The following is a 17,776-nucleotide window of genomic DNA, read 5'->3' as shown; positions in this document are numbered from 1 at the left end:
AACGATAATGCACTATGAAGCGCTCCTCTAACTTCTTTCTTTAGATATATATATATATATATATATATATATATATATATATATATATATTACACACACACACACGATATATAATATATATGTCATTATCTCAGTAGGGGACCCAAAAATGTGGGATTTTGGATAAGCGATACTCGACCTGTATATGCGATGTAGTACAAAAATACCTGCCTGAACATACTATTTTTGCCTTTAGATATGGACTAGACGGGCGCGTGCATCGTATCGTAAGGGACAATTTGAACTAAAAAGATAAAATAGCATGCGAGAATCGCACCGTGTGTGGGCACCATTAGATATCTGCATCCAAACCAGTTTTTAAGTGGTCCTCTGACCAGAGAGAGTTGTAAAATAGGTATTTTCCCTACGGTTATCTTCAGGGAGCAATAATTCTGAATGGCAAGCTTGGACATTATTTGAAATGAATAATATTTTCTCCGTCAGGTGCTGGAGCTGATATGCACACGTGAATCGGGAGCGGTGTTTGAAGCAGGAGGCCTGAATTGTGTCCTAACTTTTATTCGGGATAGCGGGCATTTAGTTCATAAGGATACCCTGCATTCTGCCATGGCAGTGGTGTCCCGACTGTGTGGGAAAATGGAGCCACAAGATACCTCTTTAGAAACCTGTGTAGAGTCTCTCTCCAGCCTTCTGAAACATGAGGACCATCAGGTAACTTCTCAATCTACAGAAACTTCTAAGCTGTTGTGGATTGTTAACCATTATTTTGTTTACAGGATTACAGAGCAATATTCACAACCTAAATTCACATTCTTATTTAAATCCATGTAGGTGTCCGATGGTGCCCTGCGCTGTTTTGCTTCTCTAGCAGATCGGTTTACACGCCGAGGTGTGGATCCAGCACCACTAGCACAGCATGGATTGACTGAAGAACTGCTGTCTCGTATGGCTGCAGCAGGGGGTACCGTGTCAGGTCCTTCTTCAGCTTGCAAGACAGGACGTGGCACTAGTGGGGGCCCTTCAACTACAGGAGACTCCAAAATCAGCAACCAGGTGTCCACAATAGTCAGCCTCCTGTCCACGCTGTGCCGGGGATCACCTGTTGTTACACACGTATGTGGACCAGAGAAGCTCTAAGAGCTAAGTTTCTAAAATTTCAAAATGTAATCCATTCTAAATGGTTTTTATTTTCCGAACAGGATCTGCTTCGTGCAGAATTATTGGACTCCATGGAGAGTGCTTTACAGGGGGATGAACGTTGCGTGCTAGACACCATGCGTCTTGTAGACTTGCTGCTGGTGCTCCTGTTTGAAGGTCGCAAGGCTTTGCCTAAGTCTAGTGCTGGGTCCACTGGCCGCATCCCAGGGCTGAGGAGACTAGACAGCTCAGGAGAACGTTCCCATCGTCAGCTGATAGACTGCATCCGTAGCAAAGACACAGATGCACTGATAGATGCCATTGACACAGGAGGTGAGTGATGAGCTGAGACTTGTAGCAGGGGAGTGTTGCATTTTGTGTTCACACAGAGCGGACTCAAGCAGCTGTTAATACGTTATGAAAAAAAATGAATTCTCTGACAGAGATCGATAACGCGTGACCGCTGGTCACCATACCGACGCCAGGGTCCCGGCATTTAGATGGCCAGGGGGTCGAGCGCAACAAAGCCCCTTGCGGGCTTGCCACAGGTTCTATTCCCACTCTATGGGTGCCGGTATTGAGACCGCCGGTCACATAACTACATTCCTCTTACAGAATATAAAAGAAAATGCAACCTGCATACAGAGTATTAAGTTTCACAATAATCATTTAGATTTTTTTTTTTTTCTAACAAACCTGGACATGTACATTAGGCAGTACAATATATAGAAAACCTTTTAAAGCTCAATGGATAACGTTTTGTAACGGAGACCTGCTAATTTGACAATCGGATTAAATAGACTTGTTTAATTTGAGTATTATTTATAGTTTCTGGTGGTGGTGGTTTTTTTTTTGTTCTCCAGCATTTGAAGTGAATTTTATGGATGATGTTGGCCAGACTCTTCTGAATTGGGCCTCTGCTTTTGGTACTCAGGAAATGGTGAGTAGCTACACTACACAATACAATTACTAGAGAGTGAAGTGTTGTTTAACTGGTTGTTACAATGTGGCGCCTCTTTTAAGGTGGAGTTCCTGTGTGAGCGAGGTGCTGATGTCAACCGGGGTCAACGGTCATCTTCTCTACATTATGCTGCTTGCTTTGGACGACCTCAGGTGGCAAAGGTAGGCAGTGACGGGAGGGAGACAAATTAATTCTACATCTCTTTGATCCAGTCCTATGGATATGGGAAAGGTTTGTGACTATGCTTTAGGAAAACCTTACTGGGAAGCCGGTTTTAGTAGACATATTGGGGTATATTTACTAAGGTGGAAGTTCTATTTCAGATGGGATGTTACTCATAGCACTAATCAGATTCTACTTTTCATTTATCTAGCACCTTCTAGAAGATAATACCTGTAATCTGATTGGTTGCTATGGGCAACATCCCAACTTAAATAGAACTCCCATCTTAAACCATTATATCTGTGATCTGACACTGCAGCAACTGACAGAATTATTTGGTGAGATCAAAATCATTAAAATAAAAGCAATCGCAAATTTGGGGGTAGATGTACTACAGCGACACATATCTTCCTGCTTCACCTCATTCCAGAGGCGAAGGGGGCAGTGAAAATGCCCTCTTCCGGCGATCCTCGCTAGAGCGCACAGCGCATCGGCTGGCCAGCTCCAGGGCGCATGCTACTATTGCTAGATTTTCCATGCAGACCAGAGCCAGCACTCGCCATATCCAGGGACAGAACTGTCTCTGCTGTGGAGATAGGGCAACGACACCTGCAGCTGTTCATACATTGCCCTGTATATCGGTGTGCTGTCTTGTAGATAGCGCCGATATTGACAGGGGCGTATATCACACTAGTCATTGAGCACACACCGCCGCAGTCTTACATGGGGAGAAGCTGTATCGGTGCACATAACTTGCGCTGATACCACTTCTCCCCCATATCAACACTTCTTACATCTACCCCATTGTGTATTTGTGTTCACACTAGGCCAGAGGTTCTCAAACGCAGCCCTCAAGGCACCCCAATGGTCCAGGTTTGAAGTTTATCCATGCTTTGCCACAGGTGACTTAATTAGCACCACAGTCAATTTGATTTGTGCTGAGCCATGGCTATACCTAAAACCTGGAACATTGGGGTGCCTCAAGGACTACTTTTGAGATCCTCTGCTCTAGGCTGTTTTAGTCATATGCCGTGCCCGGCCCAATTTTAAAGTGTCAAAATGGCGCCCTGCTCTAATTGCGGCACCTTGCTGAAACATCCTGCCTGGTGCCGTCCTGTTTCCAGTCGCAGCCAGTGATTAGATGCACATGACATTGAGGGGAGATCTTGTGGGAAGCCCACGCCCCCAAGAGTGTTACCGACAGGGCTGCGTCCCGCTCCTTGGCCATACCCCCTTTTTTAGTTGCCCTCCCAACCATTCAACATCCTGCCCTGGTTCTGCCAGGAACACTAGTGTATCATTCATTCCAAAGTTTCTGAGTAACAGTTGGTTTATGTCAGCAGCATCACTGGCACTGTAATAAATGACTAGGTCATGTACAGAGAAACTCTTTTTGGCGCACTGATGGACAGTCGTGGACCACTAACAACTATTGAACCTTGTAACATTCTAATGTAAATGGAGGAAACGTCTGTCTGTTGCTGAGGAGTTGAGAGTTAGACGGTTTCCAGTGTAATAGCTTTTAAACCAGGCTTTAACCTACATAAAAAGGAGAGTAATTTATTTAGAAGAAAGGTGTGGTTTAAATTGGATGTTATTAATAGCATCACTTTTCCATAGATTTGTAGATGTCATTGGTCTGATATAGGACGGTGGTAGCACTAGAAAGCTGCGTTTGGAGCACGAGACATTAGAATTTGGAAGATACTATACCTTTATGACATTGTTTAGAAATCGGTGATTTCGTCATGCAAGAAGTTACCTACTAATAGCAATATAATGAGTATCATCGTGATTTGACATATTTTATGTTTTCAGACCCTTCTGCGCCATGGAGCCAACCCAGATCTACGTGATGAAGATGGAAAAACTCCACTGGACAAGGCAAGGGAACGTGGTCACAGTGAGGTGGTCGCCATCTTACAGTCCCCAGGTGTGTAAATACGTTGGTAACTGTTTTTAATGTAGTAGATTGGCTACGTTGCCTACACCTGTCTGGAGCTCATGCAAAGCCATCCTCTTGTTCAGCTGGCAATGGTTAATTCATTACATAACACATTCCTTTTCATTCAGTATTTTGCTACAGCTGGGTCTCACATACATGACTTTGGTGTTTTCAGGTGACTGGATGTGCCCAGTGAATAAGGGAGACGAAAAGAAGAAAAAAGACTCGAATCGGGAGGAAGAAGACTGCAATGAGCCAAAGGGGGACCCAGAAATGGCTCCCATTTACTTGAAGAGGCTGCTACCTGTGTTTGCCCAGACTTTTCAGCAGACCATGCTCCCGTCTATCAGGTGCAGTATATGTAGTCCCGTCTGTGTGCAGCCCATCTGTGTATTTTCCCTGCCACTATGTGTTTCTGTGGTACTCTCTTTGTTACAGGAGTTGGATTTACTATTTGTTATGGGAAGACTGTTGTGTGGTTTTATGCCTTTCACAATAGTTTTTATTTACATGTTTGCTCTTGTTTTCTGCTTTTTTTTTGCTTTGTTCCTTTTACATTTGTTACTGTTTGACACAATGTTTTTTTTTAAAACATTTTCTTGATGCATGGTTTTTTATTTAGCATATTTTCATTGAGTTGAAATTGTATGTGTAGTAAGATGTTTGTCGTGCCCTTAAATTCTTTTCATATTAGGAAAGCCAGCCTTGCTCTTATCCGAAAGATGATACATTTCTGCTCTGAAGCTCTGCTTAAGGAGGTGTGTGACTCGGATGCTGGGCACAATCTACCCACAGTCCTTGTGGAGATAACTGCTACTGTTCTGGACCAGGAGGTGAGTTCTTCTTGCATGTCACATAATATTAATCTTATGTATGGTTTGCTTCCAGGTTTCTAACCCAACAGGTAAGATATTAAGTGATTGCAGATATTTTGTTTCTAACTTGCATTGTTTTTCTTTTTTTTTTTTTAGGATGATGATGATGGTCACCTTCTAGCGTTACAAATCATTCGGGACCTTGTAGATAAAGGGGATGACCTCTTTCTGGACCAGTTAGCAAGACTTGGTGTTATAAGTAAAGTGTCAACTCTAGCTGGACCTACCTCTGATGATGAGAATGAGGAAGAGCCGAAACCGGAAAAGGTGAGTGAATTTCTTAACGGGAAGCTGAAATGTTTAGGTAGCTTTCTAATATATTGTCTTTGATGTGAGCTATTATGTGTGCACCTCATGTTAAAGACCCATGCTTGATTTGGCATGTTGTGTTAGTTTTTGTCCTTTTTTTTTTTTACTACATTAGATGCAAGCTTAATTATTTTACTATTTTTAATTTATAGGAGGATGAGCCACAAGAAGATGCCAAAGAACTGCAGCAGGGCAGACCATATCACTGGAGGGACTGGTCTGTTATCAGAGGACGGGATTGTTTGTATATATGGAGTGATGCTGCAGCACTAGAGCTATCAAATGGCAGCAATGGCTGGTTCCGCTTTATCTTAGATGGCAAACTAGCAACCATGTACTCAAGTGGGAGCCCAGAAGGAGGCTCTGACAGCTCAGGTAAGCGAGAAATGGTACTTTTTGATTATGGCTTGCTTGTACATTCATTTATTTTATCTTGTATGTTTACACAGTCCATAACTACTCTTTGTCTACCCTTGGCACAGAAAGCAGAAGTGAGTTTCTGGAGAAGCTGCAGAGAGCTCGCAGCCAGGTCAAACCATCCACTTCCAGCCAGCCTATTTTGTCCACTCCTGGGCCAGGTAAGCTGACAGTGGGCAACTGGTCCCTTACTTGCTTGAAAGAAGGAGAAATTGCCATCCACAACTCTGATGGACAGCAGGCAACCATACTAAAAGAGGATCTTCCAGGCTTTGTGTTTGAGTCAAACCGGGGGACCAAGCATTCTTTCACTGCAGAGACTTCACTGGGTAAGTTTTACTAGATGTGAACACTACAGCAGTTCTTAGATCCTGTAATTAAAAATACTTACTTTGAGTAGCGAAGTATTCTTCCAGTTATTGATAGTTTGTCCATGGGGTTTGCTCTCAAAGCTGTTGATAAATGCATGTAGAATAGTGTAAGAAAATGTTATTTCTCATTCATAGTAATGTGGGAGACTGGAATAGCTGGGTATACAGTGCGTTGTAGTAACATGGGCATTTTTTTTAAATCTTCTTCCCTTGAAAGGATGTTAGATTCAACCACCTCCAGGTTCTTTAATCATGGAAATGTTTAGAGAAGACTGAGTTTTCCTCTATTTAGGAAATAGATGTGGCTAAAGTTCTGAGCCTGAGGTTTCCTTATGGCCTGACAAAGACTATAACATGAAGTAACGTTAAAGTCCACCACTGCTCTGATTCCGAAAGCTGCTTCCTTATGGAAAGTAGAGATTGGAAGATATAGGACACCTTTATGCAGGAGTCTCCCCTCAGTCCCATCTCTGCTTTGGTGAATAAGGTAGTGGAGAGGTTTTTAAAAGCATTTATAGAGGAATTTAAATGTCACATCCTCTGGTGTATCATATGCGCAAATACACAGCTTGCCAGACACTGCTATCAATGAGGAACCTGGTCAGCAATATCTGTGTCCCTTTCCATTTTTCTTTGGGCTTAGTAGGCAGATGTGGAGTTTTTGCCCTTCTCCAGAGAGGTATTGTTCAGTGCTGAGTCGTACAAGATTATGTCCCTGTCCTTAAGGGTAAAAAATAGCTTTCTCTCAGTCAATGTCCCAATATTAAGAGCTCAAGAAGTAAGACCTTGAGTTGACCAACCTCCACTCCTTGTGGATATTGGCAGGAAAACAGGCGTGCACAGCTAGGCATAGTGCTTCAGTGACTTTTCCTGAAGTCCCCACCCATAGGATTTTACAGTGCCGACCTTTCTGGAGACCATACAAAGCCTATAGATCTAAGTTAAGCCTTCCAGTCCTTATTCTCATCATAAGTAGTTGTTCCAGTCTCAAATGGGGGCTGTTGGGTGTTTTGTTTATCTATCTATTTTTTTTTATAAAACATTTTGGTAAATATTGATATTTTCAAACATCGGAACGTTGTGAATTCACATTTTCTCTGCTCCACTCAGTAGCTTCTGGGGGTCCAGACCAGAAGAAAGGAGGTGGCTGCTTTTTAATGTTTCCCCAGTGGATACTAATGTCTGCAGCCACAGGGCTTGGGGGTGCTGCCGGGCTGACTGACCAGCAGTAATTGGCGACACTGCAGGTACAGAGGGAAGGGAACCAGGAAGAAGAGGGATCGGAAGGTCCCCCTGAGAGACGCAGCTGCGTGAAGATTCACTTCCTGCTGCACAGTAGGCTTTCTGACCGGTCACATCAGATGTGACCATATCAGGGAAAGCTCAACCTTGTGTGTTCACATCTGATGCGACCATGCCAGGCAAGTGGTTCAAGTTATTTATAAAAGTGCCCATGCTACTACTACACTGCACTTTATACCCCAGTTGTTCCATTGTAGGGGTAAGTAACAGAAGCAATAAAAATCCCATCTTAGCAAACATTTATAAAAAATGAAGGCCCAGATTCATCAAGCCTTGGACAGTGATAAATTGCACAATGATAAAGTACCAACCAATCAGCTCCTAACTGTCATTCTTCAAACACAGCCTGTAACATAATAGTTAGGAGCTGACTGGCTGGTATTTTATCACTGTGCTGTTTATCACTCTCTAAGGCTTGATAAATCTGGGCCTATGTACTAGAAATAATCCGACCTTTTAAATGATAACACTGCTTATAAAATGTTATTTTTCTAAAACTTGTTCCAATATTCTTGTGTTTCAGGTTCAGAGTTTGTTACTGGCTGGACAGGGAAGAGAGGTAGAAAGCTCAAGTCCAAATTGGAGAAAACTAAACAGAAGGTATTTGATGCACATGTTTGATGAACATCAGTAATGCGTGAATATAGCTGGCCATTATGCCACCTTCTAATTTATTTTTCTCTGGTTTTTGCCAGGTGCGGACTATGGCAAGGGACTTGTATGATGATCATTTTAAGGCTGTGGAGAGCATGCCACGTGGTGTAGTTGTTACACTGAGAAATATTGCTACACAGCTGGAGTCTTCATGGGAGCTTCACACAAATAGACAGGTCAGTACTTTAAACACGTCTGTTTTGTTCTCGGTTTTCCTTCAGTGTTTGTGATATTTTACTGATACGGTTATTGGTTTTTATTGTGGTGTTCTTTAGCCAACACCTTATTCAATTTCCCATAATCCTTAGCCAGCTGCTGATTCGAGATCCCAGAAAACTATTAGGTCTTTGTAAACTATTTTTTTTTTTTTTTATATATATAAATTTAATGGTCTCACAGAACATCTGGAGTTCAGTTTATTATGTTCCTGATTCATTTGTTTCTTTACCCTGTCGCAGTGTATTGAAGGAGAGAATACATGGAGAGATCTAATGAAAACTGCCCTGGAAAACTTGATTGTGTTGCTGAAGGATGAAAATACTATCTCTCCTTATGAAATGTGCAGCAGTGGTCTGGTTCAGGCTCTGCTCACTGTGCTGAACAATGTAGGTATTTCCATTGGAATGAGTACAGAAGACCTCTTGTTCATTTTGGCGCTTGAGACTTAATATTATTATATCATGATGTCACATGAAGTCCAGATCTTAGGTTTTGTGTTTTTTTTTTGTTTGTTTTCTGCATGTGGTGTTATAAAGCATACCTTTGCAAGCAGTCTGGCTGACAAGTGGAGAAGGAGCAGAAGCACGGCACTGTCAGGGCATGTAGGTGTTACACACCTTACTTAAAAGCTAATCGCATAGGTACTACAACAGTGGTACTTTTATCTTGAAATAGGAATTGTTTATAGGGTATGGGCAGGTCCTGAGGCCTTAAAGAAAGATAGGAAGCAAACAAACAAGTTCTCTAATGGAGATAGTGCATATAAGTCAAGCTTATGGTTGCCTATGTACTGGACACATCTAGAAAATAATAGTATTATTCTATATTTTAAACCTTAATATGTAGGTGGGCTTAAAGATTTGAAAATGTCACTATTTCAACATCATTTAATTGATCGATATTGATACCAGTTTGGCCAATTTAAGAAATCTGGGGAGAAGGGCACCTTGCCATTGTCTACAACCTCCTTTCTTTCCTCCCACTTCCTGCTTGACTCATTTTAGTCTGGCTTTGATACTTTCCACTCCACAGAAACAGTCCTCCCTAAAGTCAGCAATGATCTTCTTGCTGCCAAATCCAAGGGCCACAACTCTCTGCTCATTCCTTTCTATCCCACTGCTGCTTTTGGCACTATGGACCACCCTTTCCTGCCTTGGGCTGTGTGATACTGCCCTCTCCTAGCTGTCCTCCTACCTCTCTGATGACTCTTTCTGTCTTCTTTCATGACTCCACTTCTCAGACCACTTCCTCTTCCAGTTGGTGTCCCCCAAGGTTCTGATCTTGGACCTCTCCTATTCTTCCTCAATACATCATCTGTAGATGAGCTCATTTGGCTTCTAGTATTATGTTAATGCTGATGACTCTCAGATCTACCTTTCCTCCCCTGACCTCTCCCCCTCTCTCCTCACATTTGTCTACAACTATCTCTCTGACTATTTCCACCTGGATGTCCTAGTGCTTTCCCAAACTTAACATGTCGAAGTTTGAGCTGATAATCTTTCCATCATTCCGAATAACCTCACCTCCCACTATCTCCTCAAGCACCCAGGTGTGCTGTGGGAGTAAATTTTGACGACTCCTTCTCCTTCCAACCATACATATACAGTACCTCTCACAGTCTTGTCATTTGCATCTCAAAAATATATCCAGTATCAGACCCTTTCTCACCCTGGAGGCAACGAACCCCTCATCCATTAAATTGGTCATCTTCTGACTGGAGTACTAAAACCTCATATATGGCATCCCTGTCATCCACCTCATTCCACTCCAATATGTCCTCCATGCTTCTGCTTGCCTTATCTTTTTCTCTTTAAATGTATTATGCCTTCTCTTTCTCTCCAAATGTACTACATCTGTCTCCCATATCCTACAAGCCCTACAATGACTACACTACCACTTCAGAACTCCATTCACACTTTTCACACTCACTTACAATGCCCGCACCCAATCCTCTTCTATTAACATCTTACTTTATATCTCTTCACACTCCCGCCTGCCCACTTTGCTCCACAAATGACTGCTGTCTCTTCTCCCAACAAATTACTTCCTCCCACTCCCACCTCCAAAGATTGTGTCCAAGCTGCACCCTACCTGTGGAACCCTCTCCCCATCAGACTCTCCACCCCTATACACAACTTCAAATGGGATATCAAGACCCACTTCTTTATCAAAGCATTCCAGCTCTTGTCCTAACCCACTGCTCCATGCTCAGTCTCCCTCATGTCACCCCTGTCTGTCTGCGCCTCCTCTTTAGACAGTAAGCTTTCACAAGCAGGGCCCTCTTCCCTCATGTGCTTTTCCTCCCCTCACTTATACCATGATCTTCTCCCCACTGCCTACAACAGTGCCTAACCCTTGGATTCTGCCGCCTATTTCAGTAATATGACTGCCGATGCAGCAATGTTTATAAACCAAGTCCATGTCCTGCAATGTTCTGTACTGTAAGTCACGTTTTTCTTGTTTTGTTTATATTGTTTCTGTTTATGTAGTTGTAAGACGCTGCGGACCCCTTGTGGCGCTATATAAGGGATTGTGATGATAACTGTGCTACCTGAAAATTCATAATATTAGTTTTATATTCATGTATGACTCTATTAATTTGTAACCTGTACAAGAATAGTAATTTTTGCAGCAGGGTAAGTAGGTTTCCATAAGGAAACATCCTTTCCACTCCTCTGCTAGAATATTTACTTTGTGAGGTATGGACCACACCTAAAAAGTAGCTCAAGGGACAGCAGACTCATTATCCTCTCCCTACTGCTTTTGAGAAATGGGAGTCTCCTCCTAAAGTATATTCCCAAAGTGGGTTTGTCAAAGACCACAAGAATGTTAATTCCCAGTGCTGCAGTAGTCTTTAAAAGTGGCTTACACTTATGCTTAAGGCTTATGAAGGTGATGCAGAGTCTGTGGGGACTCTTGTTACCTACCCTTTGTGTCTTGGACCTCATCAGGTCACAAGTAAGAATCAGGCCACTGGGGGAATAAATTATTTTTGCCTGTTAATTCTCCAGGGGTCCTAGCTGTTCCTTTTCATTTCTAGTATAGCTTCAAACCACAAATCCAAAGATTTTATAGATTTGTAATTTTTGTGTCCAATGCTGCGCATTTGGAACTAATAGTTTTGAGCAAAACTTCAGTGTGCCCTCCTGCAGGGGCAGCTTTGGGATGTCCCCATGTTCCAATGTCAGCCAGTTAGATGAATGATAATACAGGATTTTTATACTACAATTGAACCAAGTCTTTTTATTTGTCTCAGAGTGAAGACTTTGATCTGAAGCAGGACTGTGGGCAACTTGTGGAGCGATTGAATGTCTTTAAAACTGCATTCAGTGAGAATGAAGATGAAGAGAGGTATGTTTAGCATTGAACGCTCACGTTTATGTCAAACCAATTTTTATTATTGGCCCTGAGTTCCATAATCTGAGAAAAAATTATATTTAAACCATACAGTCCAACATCTATTAATATATATTGTGTGCATATAAATGTATGGTTTTAAGTTGATGCTTGAAAACCTTATATAGGAACCTACTATTGGATTGCCTGCCTTCTGCTGTTTTATTGTCATTTATTTATACTTTCGAGAGACATTACTAATCTTGGGTATAGAGATTGAAATGTAGGATCTGGCTTTCCTACTGCTACAACTTCTTTGTATTGTAGCTCCTGCACTATAAAACCCACAATAAGTTTTTTTTGAGAAATCAGGAAGTTAAGGATAATTTCTCTTTCATCCACTATGGGACACTGGAGCATTCTTAGACATTAGAAGTGTGAAGCTTGCCACCGGAGGTGTGGCACAATGTAAAATTAGCATTGTCTGCACAGCCGGCTCCTCCCCCTTCACATCCCTCCACCCTCAGTTTGAAAAATTGTGCCAAGGAGGTACAAGCAAAGTAGGGAGCTCCTGCTCCATTACAAAAGTAAATTACTAAGGCTGCGTCAACCTAATGTGAAGGGGGACAAAAGTCTTAAGACTGGAGAGACAATGATCCCTATTAAAGGGGATCTGCATCTCTCCTCTGAAAATCCGGAGCACAGAGCAGCAGTGAGTACTGGTTGTAAAAAGGCCCCCTAGTTACAGTTAAAATTATCAATACAGATAATCATAGCTTATTTAGGGATCTAGGAGACAGTTTAACAAACTTCCTCCCGCGGACCGCACACAAGACTTCTGGCTCTAAGCCCTAAACTTAGCAGCGCAGCTTCCCCCACCGCCCCCTCCTTCCAATAGCGCGGAGGGCTGGAAAAGATGTCTGGCGGGAACGAGCGGCAGCGGCTTCACGTACGCTGCTTCCTATAACCTAAGCCCTGACAGGCTAACAGCACAGCTCTCCCGTGGCTTCACTTCTTTTTATGGTAGCGGCCACAAACATACATCATGCCAGCATGTATGCATAATAAAATGAGCGCTAGTTTGGACGACCCTCGAGTATGCGTCTCCTGTTAGGGACTCTCAACTCGGGAGCAAGGCTCCGCCAAGGTCATGGGAACAAGCCCTGACAAATATTTCAAGGGAAATGTCAGAATCCTGCAAACAGCAGTCAGAAGGGGCTGAGGGATTCTCAAAGACCATGGAGGAATTTCTGATTTAAATTAATCCCTCCTGCGCAAGCATTAAGTAATGTGAGCATAATAGAATCCTTCCCATCTTACTCGAAGGAGGCAGAGGGTCTTCTTATAGATAAAAAGGCGAGATACTTGAATCTGCCTTATATCAGGTGTTTGGATTCCCTTATAGAAGCGGTTATGGTGATCCTAAGCTTCACGAGGTATGGAGTTAAGGAACCAGTGAGGTTTCCATTTTTTCGAATCATGAGATGTCTATTCCAGAAACTCTCCAGACTCAGACAACCTGATCAACGATTTCATGCCACCCATTTGGGAGCAGACAATGTTCCCTATGCCTAGCGTGACCGCCTTAAAGGATAGGTCATGTCGCAAGGTTGACGCTGCATTAAGATCAATTTTTGTAGCAGCACATTGTCGCAGGGCTTGGGCGTAAGAACGTAGCCTGGAGGAGGATTCTCAGTAGCGGAGCATATTCGAGAATCAGCGCCTTATATGTGCCAGGCTTCTAAGGATAGCGTCCCGCATCTCGATTTCGGCTAGAGGAGTTTTATGGCTCAGAAGAGGGCTAGTGGACTCCGATACCAAGAATAAACTATTACAATTGGTTCTGAGTTAGACAAGTGGATTTCGTAGGCAACTGCAGTGAAATTTACATTTCTACCTACTCATTACTCGAGAGGTAGAGGTCATTCACAGTCGACATAGAACGCACAAACCTGTTGACAAACCCGTGGCATGGCGGTCTCCCTGCTCACCTGAGGTTCCCCTTGGTGGACGCAGAGCTTGAAGGTTTTTGGGACGCCTGGGCCAGAAAATAAATAAATAGAAGACCTCACCAGACGTCTAGGTAAATGAGTTATTGCCCAGGGTTACAGGATACGGTTTCAAAGATGTCTGCGCAGTCCATTTCTTACAGCGCAAAGTCCTAGGTGCCCGTTGCAAGCAAGAGTATTACAAGCGGCAGATTCAAGGACTCCTGCATACAAAGGGATTTTTGTCACCAGCCCCGGATCCTTAAACAGTAATGGGATTTATTCAAATCTTTTGGTAGTACAAAATACCTTCATATCCCGATTTAGTCCTCCCATCGAGCTTACTTAACAGTTGCATGGGTGACGGTCCATTACCAATTCAGGGCCCTGCCATTTGGTCTCTCTAGAACCCAGAGAATTTTTACAAAGATCATACCAATCATGGTGACAAGATTGAGACAGTTAGTCTAGATAAGGTATGATCGTGACCCCTATCTGCTGAATCCAGGCTATCATCTCAGGAACAGCTGATACAGGATGCTCAGAGATCTCATCAATCTTTCATTCAACATGGCAAGGTCTGAACTTCCAAACAACCAAACCTCATGCCAACTCAACGGATTATATCCCTAGGTCTCATCGTGGACACTGTACAATTGAGAGTATTCCTACCAGTGAACAAGATCCAGGACCCACAGAGGTTAGTGGCTCCGGTTCTAAGTGCAGACAGTTTTCTCTACACCTCTGTAGGTAACTTCTTGGGAAGATAGTGGCGTCATTCGACGCTATCCAATACGGCCTCATTGCTCAGAGCAGGTTCGCACTGGTTTCTACATATACGAATCCGACTTCCACCACAAACCTCCTTGGTCTGGTGGTTGTTACACAAGAATCTCACAGCAGTCAAGAGATTCAGCATTTGGGCTTAGAGGAACCTGACACGGACCCCAGTCTCAAAGGTTGGGGTGCCGTCCTAGAGGAACAAATTCCTCACGGTTTGCAGAATCAGGATGGAGTAAATCCAGTCAGCTGTTGCAGGGAGAGTTCATGGTATCCATGGACATAAAAGATGGAGGTTACAGGAGAGCGACCTTACCCATAAACAGGTTCGAACTGAGCGCAGTTTACAATGCGCTTTTCATAGCCAAAGACCTAGTCATGGGTCAACACTAAAGATACTGTCGAACAATGTCACGACGACAGCTTACATAAACCGTCGAGGAGGTTCAAAAGAGCAGGATGGCGTTAGGGGTAGCCACGAAGATCTTCTTGTGGGCAGAAAAGCGAAACATCATCCTCTCGGCAGTGTTCATTCCAGGTGTGGAGAACTGGGAAGCTGATTATCTCAGTCGCCAGGACATGCATCCAGGAGAGTAGGGCCTACATCCATGGATTTTCAACATGGTGGAGAGGAGATGGGGTCTACCTCAAGTCGACCTAATGGCGTCTCGGTTAAGCCGTCAGCTGCCCAGATATGTGTCCAGGACAAGAGATCCAGCAGCAGAAGGAGTGGATGCATTGACACTTCCTTGGTGTTAAAGGAGGGTTTACATTTTTCCTTTTTTCCCCCTCATACCCAGGTTTCTGAAATGGTTGAAACGAGATTGAGTGTGGGCGATTCTAATCTCACCAGATTGGACATGCAGGAGTTGGTACTCAGACCTGCGAGGGTTACTAGCTGAAGATTATTGGCGGTTACCTCGGAGAGAGAGGAACTGCTATCTCAGGGACCGTTCCACAGACCTGAACAGGCTGAGTTTAACGGTGTAGCTATTGAAACCCGGTTCTTAAGGAAAGGCCATCCCTACGATGATTACCGCTAGGAAGCCGGGCACAGTCATGCACTATTTCAGTTTTCGGAAGAGGTACAGAGACTGGTGTCAAGAACGTGGGTGGAATTCAACGAACTTCCACTAATACGGACTTTTACTCTTCTTTCAGGCCGGTCTGGGTGTAAGACTGAAGCTGGGCTCTCTTGAGGGTTCAAATTTCTGCTCTCTCCATCCTTTTTCAACAGCGGTTGGCATCCTTGCCAGAGGTTCACCTTTTTACAGGGGGTTCTGAGGATACCACCCCCTTTTCACCGTCCTACTGCACCATGGGACTTACATTTGGTGTTGGCATTTCTGAGATCACCAACTTCTGAGCCGTTAGCAAGAACAGACCTGAACTATCTCTCTTGTAAGGTCACAGTATTGCTTGCCTTGGCTTCGGCCATGCGGATTTCTGAGTTGGGAGCCTTATCGTGTAAGAGTCCCTTTTTAATTTTTCATGAGGATAGGGCAGATCTCCGTACAAGAGCAGATTTCTTTCCTAAGGTTGTTTCTGGGTTTCATGTAACCCAGCCAATTGTGGTCCCATCTCTCCAGGGTCTCGCAGATGGGGACGTGTCCTTGGCTGTTGTCCGAGCTTCACGAGTATACGTATGAGTTACGTCGTCCTTCGGATAGTCGGACCCTTTGTTTGTTCTTTATGATGGGCCAAAAAAGGGTTGGCCAACATCTAGGCACTCTTTGTCTAGATGGATTAGACTTACCATTCGGCAAGCTTATGATTCCTGTGGCAAGCAGGTTCCGGTTCAGACGGGTGCTCATACCACCCGATCAGTGGGTGCCTCCTGGGTGGCTGCCAGAGGTGTTTCCACTACTCAACTTTGCAGAGCGGCGACGTGGTCTTCAGCCCACATGTTCGTGAAATTTTCTAAGTTTGACACCTTCGCGTCTGAAGACTAAGTTCAGACGTTTAGTTTTGCAGGTCACCGACAGCACTCCCTCCCTGGGGGATAACTTTGGGACGTCCCCTAATGTCTAAGAATGCTCCAGTGTCCCCTAGTGGATGAAAGAGAAAAGAGGATTTTGGTACTTACCGATAAATCCATTTCTCTGAATCCTCTAGGGGACACTGGACGCCCACCTTGGTGCTGTCAACCTGCTGTGTTCAAAGCTCTTGTTCAAACAGTTCGTACACACGGTATACGAGTTTATTGGGTTGTACGGTTCGGTTCCTCGCCATGTGCTATTGTCATGTCCTATTCTCTCAGTCAAATTTTTCAAACTGAGGGAGGAGGGATGTGAAGGGGGAGGAGCCGGCTGTGCAGACAATGCTAAATTTACATTGTGCCACACCTTCGGTTGCAAGCTTCACACCCCTAATGTCTAAGAATGCTCCAGTGTCCCCTAGAGGATTCAGAGAAATGGATTTATCGGTAAGTACCAAAATCCTCTTTTTTTTTCTTAGTGGTGAGAAAGGACAGAAATACGTATAGCCACATGTGCAAAGGAGAACTAATCTGCATAGTGGTGGTACTGTATTTGTAATGCTACGTCTTTAATTTACAATACATTTTGCATAATTCATACAGTAGCGTTCTCCTCAATGCAGTTGAGTATATAAGTATATGGCAATCTGGTTGTGTATATGACAATCTGGTTCATATTCTAATTTCAATGTTTTTCCAGTAACTTGTTTGTTGCAATAAATGTTTCAGTTCTGTTTGAGGAAATGAGATTCATTGTAACTGATTTATGTAATGGTGCCAGTAAATGTTACTCTTATTCTTTGTGTTTACAGTCGCCCTGCCATTGCATTGGTGCGAAAACTGATTGCAGTGCTTGAGTCTATAGAACGGCTACCGCTTCACCTGTATGATACACCAGGATCCAATTACAATCTGCAGGTAAATGAAGATGAAGTGGTTGTTTTATAAATGTATTACTTAAAAGGGTTAACACAATAAAGGGAGGAGTCACTAGTTTTATAATTCCGGTGCCATGGCTCCTAGGACGGAATATAGCCCACCACCCAACATGTTAATTCTAGTCTATTCAAAGTCTGTCACAGATTCAACAAGGTACTACTTGGGTGGACAATCCTTTTTATATTTAGCCGCCATCTTTGCATTCTATGTGCCATATTTTATTTTTAATATATATATATATAATTTGGTTTCTTTACTCAGATTTTGACTCGAAGGCTTCGGTTCAGACTGGAGCGTGCACCTGGGGAGACTTCTCTAATTGACCGTACCGGTCGAATGTTAAAGATGGAACCACTGGCAACTGTGGAGTCTCTAGAGCAGTACTTGCTGAAGATGGTGAGAG

The 17,776-nt window shown here is 43.4% G+C and overlaps 1 protein-coding gene across 7 annotated transcripts in view; it reads left to right on the top strand.

Moving 5' to 3' along the window:
* Positions 1 to 17,776, top strand: part of HECTD1 (HECT domain E3 ubiquitin protein ligase 1) — a 128,688-nt gene that overhangs the window by 54,074 nt on the left and 56,838 nt on the right. For 4 of the 7 annotated variants that reach the window (XM_063947454.1, XM_063947456.1, XM_063947451.1 and 1 more), the window contains exons 4-21: positions 484 to 711; positions 832 to 1,113; positions 1,200 to 1,470; positions 2,001 to 2,077; positions 2,161 to 2,259; positions 4,079 to 4,193; positions 4,381 to 4,555; positions 4,900 to 5,038; positions 5,177 to 5,347; positions 5,542 to 5,764; positions 5,872 to 6,135; positions 8,003 to 8,079; positions 8,175 to 8,309; positions 8,592 to 8,738; positions 8,889 to 8,954; positions 11,609 to 11,703; positions 17,247 to 17,352; positions 17,635 to 17,769. In XM_063947454.1, the coding sequence (XP_063803524.1) occupies positions 484 to 711; positions 832 to 1,113; positions 1,200 to 1,470; positions 2,001 to 2,077; positions 2,161 to 2,259; positions 4,079 to 4,193; positions 4,381 to 4,555; positions 4,900 to 5,038; positions 5,177 to 5,347; positions 5,542 to 5,764; positions 5,872 to 6,135; positions 8,003 to 8,079; positions 8,175 to 8,309; positions 8,592 to 8,738; positions 8,889 to 8,954; positions 11,609 to 11,703; positions 17,247 to 17,352; positions 17,635 to 17,769 (2,805 nt within the window). The remainder of the gene's footprint in view (positions 1 to 483; positions 712 to 831; positions 1,114 to 1,199; positions 1,471 to 2,000; positions 2,078 to 2,160; positions 2,260 to 4,078; positions 4,194 to 4,380; positions 4,556 to 4,899; positions 5,039 to 5,176; positions 5,348 to 5,541; positions 5,765 to 5,871; positions 6,136 to 8,002; positions 8,080 to 8,174; positions 8,310 to 8,591; positions 8,739 to 8,888; positions 8,955 to 11,608; positions 11,704 to 17,246; positions 17,353 to 17,634; positions 17,770 to 17,776) is intronic. The other 3 variants (XM_063947457.1, XM_063947455.1, XM_063947452.1) reach the window with 1 other exon arrangement.

This window comes from Pseudophryne corroboree, chromosome 12, assembly GCF_028390025.1.
Source record: "Pseudophryne corroboree isolate aPseCor3 chromosome 12, aPseCor3.hap2, whole genome shotgun sequence".
Taxonomy (NCBI): domain Eukaryota; kingdom Metazoa; phylum Chordata; class Amphibia; order Anura; family Myobatrachidae; genus Pseudophryne; species Pseudophryne corroboree.
Note: the sequence above shows the minus strand (reverse complement) of the source record. Positions and strands in the feature narration are given on the sequence as shown.